The 9802-nt window shown below is 39.9% G+C and overlaps 1 protein-coding gene and 1 long non-coding RNA gene across 2 annotated transcripts; one reads left to right on the top strand and one right to left on the bottom strand.

The window, feature by feature from the left end:
• Nucleotides 1–584: 584 nt before the first annotated feature.
• LOC143261350 (uncharacterized) lies at nucleotides 585–2208 on the bottom strand. The gene is made up of 3 exons (XM_076527853.1): nucleotides 1955–2208; nucleotides 1413–1887; nucleotides 585–1268 (listed from the first exon to the last, which is right to left on the bottom strand). Exons 1-3 carry the CDS (start codon nucleotides 2206–2208, stop codon nucleotides 585–587), a joined length of 1413 nt encoding a protein of 470 aa, XP_076383968.1.
• A 2297-nt stretch (nucleotides 2209–4505) lies between these two features.
• Nucleotides 4506–5434, top strand: LOC143261354 (uncharacterized). The gene is made up of 2 exons (XR_013035495.1): nucleotides 4506–5064; nucleotides 5151–5434. It is a non-coding gene; the product is annotated as an uncharacterized LOC143261354 (long non-coding RNA).
• Nucleotides 5435–9802: the final 4368 nt, after the last annotated feature.

Genomic DNA, 9802 nt, shown 5'->3' with positions numbered 1-9802 from the left:
CTCGGAGAATACGGTACATCTGTGGAAATTTGGTCGGGATATTAAACGTTCTGCACCATGTCGACCGCTTCATCGCGAGAGCAACACCACGTTCACGCGATCTCTCACGTTCTCCATCGTCTTTCCGAAAACCGCGTTGTTCATCAGTTTAAACAGATTCCTCGAGAAATCAGTGTTCGCGCTGGCGCACAATCTTGCGTTTAAATCTATGTAAGCACGTAACCAGCTCGATAGCTTCCAGTATCCGATGGATTCCCTTCAATTTTAAATTATGCCTCAAACGTTGCTGGAGGTATCGATAATGGAGAACGTAACGGGTCTTGTCGCTAACCGTTGCTAGCAATTTCTTTTGCGACGCTCTAACTTCGTGAATCGGACAAAACGGAAAATCCGAGTGAGAATTGTGAATTGCCTGGTGGTACTCCAAGTCGACCTCTAAAATGTATCCGACGGGGCTGACGATAGGCACGGATTCGACGTTGAAATCACTCGCATCGTCGACCCATCGGAAACCTCTGTGCGGCAAAGGTTGCGACATGGCCCAACAAATTATTAACGTTGAAATACATCAGATAGGTGGACGATTAGTTCCAATCGTACATCGACATGTACTTGTTATTCGCGCGCGCGTAACGATGCGAACATTGACTCAACCCACCCCGTAATCCCCGCTCCACGAACAAAAGCATGTCCATGTCGGTGAGCATCGCGTCCCACGCGAAACCGGGCAACGTGTAATAATGCGCTGGATCGAGGCTGTAATTATCGAGCGACATTTCGCGAAAATTTTCAAACACGTTCGCCAACAACAGCACGTCTACTTTCAAGTACAGGTCGCTGTACTGCCCTAACGTTTGTATGTTGAAACGTGACCAAACTTCGCTCGCGTGGCGGTAGTCGACATCGGATATCTCGCTGTCGTACAGCTCGCTGTAAAATGCTTCGCGCGGCGGTAAACGGGTGTCGCTTAATTTATCGTATGTCGCTACGTAGTCGTACGGGAAAACACCTTTCCTGGTTAGCAGATGGAAATCGTCGTCACAAATTTGCCCGAATTGATTCCTCAAGATCTGCAAATCGCTCTTGTCAAGAGACGACGACAGCTTGTCCAGACTGGAGTTCAAAAACTTGAAGGAATCGACGAATCGGAACTTTATATGTTTCTTCCATGATTTGCCCACGTTCTTCGCGTGTTTCGTAAAAGAAATGTAGTTCTCTTTCGTAAGAGGTAGCACATCTATTTTACCTTCGAACGCGTTAGCTAACTCCTTGATGATGAAGTGTGCGTCGTAGCAGGACAAGTTGTGAAAAAACACCGGAACCACGAACGAAGAACGATAGCCCAAATTGCAATTGTTGTGTGCCGGACCACGATACGCGCCCGTGAAATGACAATGATCGCGCACTCATACGTCACGATCGCCTAACGGTTCTTCGCACACGTGGCAATGCGTGGCGGTATGGAATTCCGAAATTTGCGCGACAGTCATTGTAGCCATCGGAACCGCCCGATCGAACGCCGGCTGCAATTTAAGGCTCAACTTGTAAAACTCCGATGCGAACCACGCGATACAATCTTTCTCGTTGCGATAAGTCCGATACTCGCACAGGGAGCTATCGTATCGACAATGAAGGTAGTAGCCTACACTGAAGGCACGGTGATGCTGATATCTGCGACAAGTTCCATGACCTTGATCTTTCTGTTTCTCCAGCAGACATTCCAAGTCTGCGTAGATAACGAACGGTGCCGGTTTCTTATACGCGTGGTTCTTGAACTTCAGCCACTTGTCGTCTTCCGTCGGAAGGATCAAAGCGCATTCGTTCATTCGACCGCAGTCGACGACGTGAATGTCCAATTTTTCCTGCGATCTGAAATATTGCAGACACCTGGAAGAGAAAGCCATGCTATAATTTTCTTCTTCGAAACAAAAATAAATTCGAGTACAGTACTTACCGATTGCAAATATACTTATGATGGTGCGTGCTGAGCTGGGATGAAACATGACGGGATAAATTCCTTATACTGACGTAATAATTCCACAAATTTATCGTATCCTGTAGAAACAACAAATTTGCGTGTTTCTCCCGTTTCCTCGAGGTTGGTTGCAATGTTTGACAGCTTTCTCGTTTCCTATCCCATTCGAACACGTTCACGGAAACGTCGTTCGCCTCTTCGAACTTCGGTATGTCTTTGAACGACACCGGCATTTGGAATCCCTCGGTACGGAGCACATCGCTGTCATGCAGATAGGATGATGCGCGATACGAATGATCTACATACAGACTTGACACCACTGCCCAAAAGAAACACGCGTCGTCCTTACTGTTCACGTTGACGACGACTCTCTTCAGTTGCACTGCTCAGGGCACGGGTATCCCGCAACCTACTTGCAACGGTTGATACTTGTTAGAATTCACCATCAAGTGCAAGATCTTCGACAACGCCCATCCGCTGTCCCGTTCTTGAAACTCCTGGATCGAGGCCAGAAGCGTAGGCATAAGATCTTTCGCGTATCAGTGACGTAGATTGGACGATCGGATTTCGCGTTTTAAAACTTTTCACCGAAACCTCGTCGCGCAACACAAATTTCACCTCCAATACCACGTTCACTTTCAAAAACGAATGAAAAAATAACGCGGATCGATATGTTCGACGTTGATCACGATGCCGGTCGATATGCGATTCTGAAACGCCGACTCGATGTTCTCCCAACGAAGAGTCGATGCTCTCGCGCCAACGCTTCCGTACAAACCTCTGCCAACGCGAGACGAAAACCGATGACACAGCGCGGCGTTCAGTGTTTTCATGCGACACACGATCGATAGTAAGCTCGATTTTACACTCGTGGATCCTCGGTTTATTTTCTCGATGTTCATGTATTTTCTACGCAACCGCAAACACTCGATGTACGATTTCGTCCATTCGCGATACTCGTCGACAGTTCGGATCTACGTCGACATACGAGTCAATAATTCTAACATATCCTTGCACACTTGCGTCATCTTACGAAAATTTGCTTACGAAGCAAATTTTTCAATTTCAATTTAACGTCTTCGGTTAAATTACCAGTTTTAACAAATTTAACTAAACTTTGCATCAACCAACCGTTGCGACTCTCTCCCATCCCGATGGTATCTAGTATCGCGTAAACGTTGCACGAAAGAACGTTGCAATATCGGCTAAAAATCCGTTCTGTCGAATCCGAAAAATTATGAACACCGTGTTCAAGGACGGCATGCTCGCGATGGATATTGCAAACGAACAAACTTCCATAACGATTCGCGACTGAATAGCGAATTTAGCGAAAGAAAATTCAATAAGATGAGAAAACTGACACCGTGAGAAGATAACGCGTCCGAGAGTCATCCGGGATTCGAAACCGCAAAAATGCAACCGCCGATGGCATATCGCGGTATCTTAGATATAGTTTACATTACCGTCGGTACGCGCTGACGGAACCGGGCGGAAACGTAAGCTAATATTTTCGAATCTCGATCCAAAGTAAACTATAGATTAATTTTTGTCCGAGGCTAAAGTTTCTTTTTTCAACAACCTATTGGGATTAGGGCTTGGATTCTTTCTCAAATAAATATGTTATTAAATCTTTTACTTTTACCCCTCTCTATCTCTCTCAAAAATGTGCGCGCGATAAGAAAACGCTAGATAGTTAAATTTCGACGAATCTACCCCTCTATCTCAATCCAAACGAAATGTGAAACCACGCGTCGTTCATAGCGGACCGTGCCGAAGAGAGAGAAACCGTTGCGATGCGGCTACACCTCTCTCTCACACTCCAAAAACCGCGCTTCGTTCATAGCGGACCGTGCGGAAGAGAGAGAGAGAGAGAAAGAGAGAGAGAGAAACCGTTGCGACACGTCTACACCTCTCTCTCACACTCCAAAAAACCACGTTTCGTCGATGACGAAAAACGATCGAGCGGCAGAGAGAAACCGATACGATGTGTCTATCCCTCCCTCTCACTCCAAAACATCTCCTACAATGTAAAAATGCAAGCGCGATAAAAAACGCTGCATTATTAAATTTCAATAAGACGAGAAGACCGCTTTAAAAACGTGTCCAAACTCGTTACAGATGCTGTTGAAGAGAGAGATAAACCGTTGCGATGTGTCTACACCCCCTCTCTGTCTCTCACTCCAAAACATCTCCTACAATGTAAAAATGCAAGCGCGATAAAAAACACTGCATAATTAAATTTCAATAAGACGAGAAGACCGCTTTAAAAACGTGTCCAAACTCGTTACAGATGCTGTTGAAGAGAGAGATAAACCGTTGCGATGTGTCTACACCCCCTCTCTCTCTCTCACTCCAAAACATCTCCTACAATGTAAAAATGCAAGCGCGATAAAAAACACTGCATAATTAAATTTCAATAAGACGAGAAGACCGCTTTAAAAAACGTGTCCAAACTCGTTACAAATGCTGCCGAAGAGAGAGAGAGAGAGAGAGAGAGAAACCGTTGCGATGCGGCTACCCCTCTCTCCCCCTCTCTCTCTCTCTCTCTCTCACTCCAAAACATCTCCTACTATGTGAAAATGCAAGCGCGATATAAAACGCTGCATAATTAAATTCAATAAGAACAGAAGACCGGTAGATAAGCGACTATCGATAACACGTACGAAATGCAAAACCGCGAGACTCCCCCCACTACGGAGCACGCCGCGGCCCTTCCCCCTCCACACCTACCTGCGCTCAAGGCCACACTTCCCCCTCCATACCCACCAGCGCTCATGGCGGCTGGATTCCCCTCTCTTGCCCCGCGGTTTGACTTACCCCTCGAGCACAGTGGCTTAGAACGTTACTAGCATTCCTACTCATGTTAGAAAATATTTATTAAAATGTGACGAGGAAGATAAAAGGAATGGTACCGAAATAAGGAATGAACCTGGAGGATTAATTTTGTATAGTAACTGAACTATGACTGCAGAAACCCGTTACCTCATTCAGGGATGAAGAATGATTATTCCAACTGAACCACCTCACATACAATACATCGTGCGTAATATTATATCATACATCATGACGAGGGAGCAACAACCATATAGGTAAGTACATACTTGTTCATATAATGGTAAACAATTTTCAACCAATTTGAAAATATGAATTATTTACAAATTAATTTTTTTTCTAGTTGAATTGTTGTTAGAAGATAGCGGGAAACTATCACCTTTTTGACCACGGCAATTCCAAGGATGATATGCAACGGAACGATTTAATGCAAAATACTATTTTCCACTTACCTAATTATACACTATGTCGTTGAAGATTTTAATGCTATATATATTTAATGTTGATATTAATGTCAATATAATTTTATATATAATTTAGAATTTTACTTATGTAATCGCAATAACGATGGAATCGAATGAATTTCATATTAAATATTGAATGAATAAATGTACATAATCGAAATTATATCGTGATCGATTTTATTTTAATCGGAAATACCTGTCCAAACTATATCGCGCGCACTGTCAGCAATATGTAAAATAAAAGATCGGTGTTAAAAATGTTAAAATTTAAAAAAGTTATCTCATTGTATTATGGAATTTGAGTCAAAGAAGTCGCGGCACACGTGTTCACTGACTTCGTAGAATATCGGCTTAGAGACAAAATCAATGAATTAGAGGGCCGTAACAATGTCGCAACCATTCAGATTGTATTACCCTTGGACCATATGTGGTCTAAGATATTGTCAATGGGGCGAGAACCTATGTACAGTATACAGTGTACAAGGATGTAGCGAGATTAATTGCAGAAGTAAAAATATGATTCTACATGTTATATATCTTAAATAAAATGCATAGAATATTTGTATGCAACATGTATAAGCATTTTTCTAATAGAATTTTAGTTATAAAATAGAAAGCAAATGTGAATTTATTATAAATCGAGATCGTAACCATAAGTACTGGACAGTGAATTGTATTCTAATATATGTGGTCCAACGAATGGTCCTATTAGAGAGAGAGAGAGAGAGAGAGAGAGAGAGAGAGAGAGAGAGAGAGTGAGAGACAGAAAATGAAACTCGTGTCGGACGAAACTACTTGATATTTTATGATAGGCAGCGGTCAATATGCCGTTATATATTGTTACGGCGACTTGTCCAAATCAAGTCGCTGTAATGTGAAACTGCCCTGTTGTGAGCAACTCCTTAAAGAAAAATAGAAGAGAGGGGTTGCCACGGAGGTGTTTTATCAACGGACAATCGGAGAGTCGGGATCGGACCGTCGAGCGATCAACACCATCTAATTCAAAGATCTCTAACATATTCTAATTCAGTTGTATTATAGTTCGTGTTCTCTATTGTAAATAAAATGCCGCGACGCGGGAGAAGTGTTGTAATTCGTAACAATATTATTGTGTCGAACAATATTATAAAGGGGGGCCGCGAGGCTTGATGAATCACGTCTTTTAGTACTTTGAAATACATTTCGGATTCCGATCCCGCATCTTTTAGGGAGAGATTACTGTATTTGCAATATTGACTGAATCACAAATGAAGTTTACTATAATACCAACTTTTGTTTTATACTTTTAATACCTTTTCTTGCGTAAAATTATTTCCTTTCAAATTGTATTATCAGTTCATTAATACTCTATGTTTTTATTATATTACTGGTATTTTCATTATCGTAATTTTCGAAGATTATTATTATTATTTTCGTGAAACCCTTTTAGTTTGCTCGCAAATAGTGTTAATATTGTAGTTTTAATTTTCATCTTTTATACTTTCATCTTGAAAAAGTCAATAATCTTAGACTATTTGCAAATATCCAACTATGGATCTCTGATCAAAGAGTTATATACAATATGTATATATTAGAAAATAAAAAAGATAATTAATTCCGTTTATGAATCGTTGCATAAATAGTAACATGAACTGAAATTTACCTTGTACCAATGTCATAGTACCATAATAAATTTAATAAGATCTTCATAATGAATAAGAAGGCTAATACTAATACCGTTACATGCCATAAAAATCTAATGACATGATAGGATAAAATTACACAGAATTCTAAAGGGAAAAACACAAGGGAAACTTGTGATTCGGTGATCCGAAATCTATAAATTAGTTACAAGTTATCGTTTCATTTTTTATTCAATAGTTGTATCATGTAGTCATTACACAATCCTTGTAAATGTTAATATATAGACAAAAGTGATCATATGAATATAGACACAGAATATTTGCGAATGTTGTTATGCGCTATATAAATATTACAAAATGCGTCGCTCTCTATTTATTACAATTCAACGATCATTTTATTGAATATTATTTAATTACATAATCTAGGAACTAAAATTTAGGTATAGCACAGAAAACAATATCAGACCTATTATTATGCAACGTACAGCTGTAAATGCAACGTAATTGTGACTATGGTGTAAAACTTAGGCATTCGAATGTAATAGTTTTCAAGAATGTGAAAAGTGAGATGAGAACAATGTAGATAATAGTCGAAATGCCTAAGAAATACAGACTCATATATATATATATATATATATATATATATATATATATATATATATATATAAAGTTTTACACCATATATATATTAGTATTTTATGTCCGATACGTAATCAACAGTAATACTTATATACATTATCCCCTGTAGTGGTGTAACATAATTTACCTCGAAGCTATTGACTCATAAACATTATTCATCTTTCAAACAACAGCACAATAATACTGACTTCTAGCTTAATTAAAATTGATTTTCATTATGAGTTTCTAAAACTGTCTATTTACTACAACATAAATGTTACATTTCAGACAATAAAATAAATGCAAGTGAAATAAAATAAAATGAATGTTACACCTATATAAATCGGTAGATTCGAGGCCTCTATTATTTAACCAGAAAGTATCACCTATTGAACAAAAGTTCCAATAATCTATTGATATGTCTCATATTACTGAATGTTGTATCTAAGTAGTACGAATGTATAAAAGAACATGAGCTTCTGTAACTAAGCTCCCAAGCAGCCTGGGCTCATCAACCCGGTGAAGACGATTTATATTTATGGTTTCGTGTCCAACGTGCCTCTAGCAGCTGCTGCCATGGACCGCAACACATCTCTGAGCACTATGATTATAGTAGTTTGGTTCTAAAGGAAAAAACTACTTCAATCAACCTCAGGATTCTCTCATTAACCAGAAGTACCACAATTTTAGGACCGCAATGTATATCTACAAGACCATGACGTGGGCAGGTGAGCATTTGGTTGAACAACGGATGGCTGGATATGATTGAACCGTACTGGACACCTCAGAAAAGGTGAGAGTTCAAGTATTATAGTACTTATACTACTACTACTACTACGGAGTGTCCAAGTATTATACTTCATCTATAAAGGCTGGTTCAAACGCAGCCAGCAATTTAGTCGAGTAATTTAGTAACTTAGAATAGAGTATATACATTTGACTCATTACTAGTCACTCGACTGGATTACTGTGTCTGAACCAGCCTGCAGGGCTGTTTGAATTCACTGGTTCGATATAGGCAACATGAAATATAATTATGATAATTCCCCAGAGCAGTGGAACTTTGGGTCATGGGTCCAAGGCGAGGATGACTCCCAGCTGAAGCTTGGGTTGATAAGATTGGATCGACAAGGAACTGGAGGTTGCACCGAACTCACAATAACTGCAAATGAGTATTGTGGATAGCGAAGTTCAAGAGTACAGTAATGTCTCCCTTACTGACGCTAAGATTGTAGCTCGTTTTTTATAGTTGTTGACAATTCGTAACTATAACAACTAACTGCAAGGCTCGAATAATCGTATCTCCTCTTCCCAAAGTGTCCAGTTCTGTGGACAATCTGAGCGTCAATTAGAGAGACATATTCCAATCTGGTTCTGGAACAAGAAACACGAAACTAGAGTCAGAGCTGATTTTAGAAGAAGAGAGAAGGGAGGATAAAAGTGGTCGCATAGGAAAGAGGCACCCCCAATCCTGAGGTAGCGGAACCTGTTCATGTGGATGAACCATGGGGTGAGGCTGGACACGATGGTCTCCCAGGTGACAGCAAGGCCAGAGGCACTGGAGGAACACGGCCCAAAGGAAGGACGGAAGGACCTTTTATTAAATATTTTAAAAAGTCCATTAATTACATTCACTTACCTTCTTATACAAAGTTTGGTCAAACATTTGATTTGTGCAAAATTTCTTGTCTATTTCGTTCACCTACACGTTGTAGACTAAAAAGTTTCTTATTGAGCACTTAGTGTTGAAAGAAAAACGTCTCTTCGTTATTATATTTGTGTGTGTGCGTGTGAAACTTACACAAATGATTTAACCTTGAATAAGCAAACGAAGTTTTTGTTTTCTCTATGTCTCTAATCTAAGTATGATATCGGTTCTTATCTGTTTAGGCCCATAGATGTGTTATGTGCAATGGTGGTGTGGATCATTTAGAGCGTTACAACGTTTCATAATATGTGAATGTAAACGTAGGAAGAAAGAAACATCGATACATTCTCCTGCAATAGAAAAGGATTGGAACTCATATATGCGACTGCAATTAATCTGTGTAGGTACTTAGCGATGATACAATGACGTTGAAAGCAACAAACGACCTCTCCGCATTTTATAAATATTGTAAACGTCTGATAAAAAGTTCGGTTCGTCTACAAACAATGTTATTGATCTGATGGTTCCCTTAAAATTGATACGGTGATATTACTATAACGGCGTTTCGTTTTCACCGAGCTGACAATTCTTTTGATTAAAAGTATTGCTTTGAAAATGCAAGTTTTTAAGTTTTAAATACTGT

This window comes from Megalopta genalis, unplaced genomic scaffold (assembly GCF_051020955.1).
Source record: "Megalopta genalis isolate 19385.01 unplaced genomic scaffold, iyMegGena1_principal scaffold0048, whole genome shotgun sequence".
NCBI lineage: Eukaryota > Metazoa > Arthropoda > Insecta > Hymenoptera > Halictidae > Megalopta > Megalopta genalis.
Note: the sequence above shows the minus strand (reverse complement) of the source record. Positions and strands in the feature narration are given on the sequence as shown.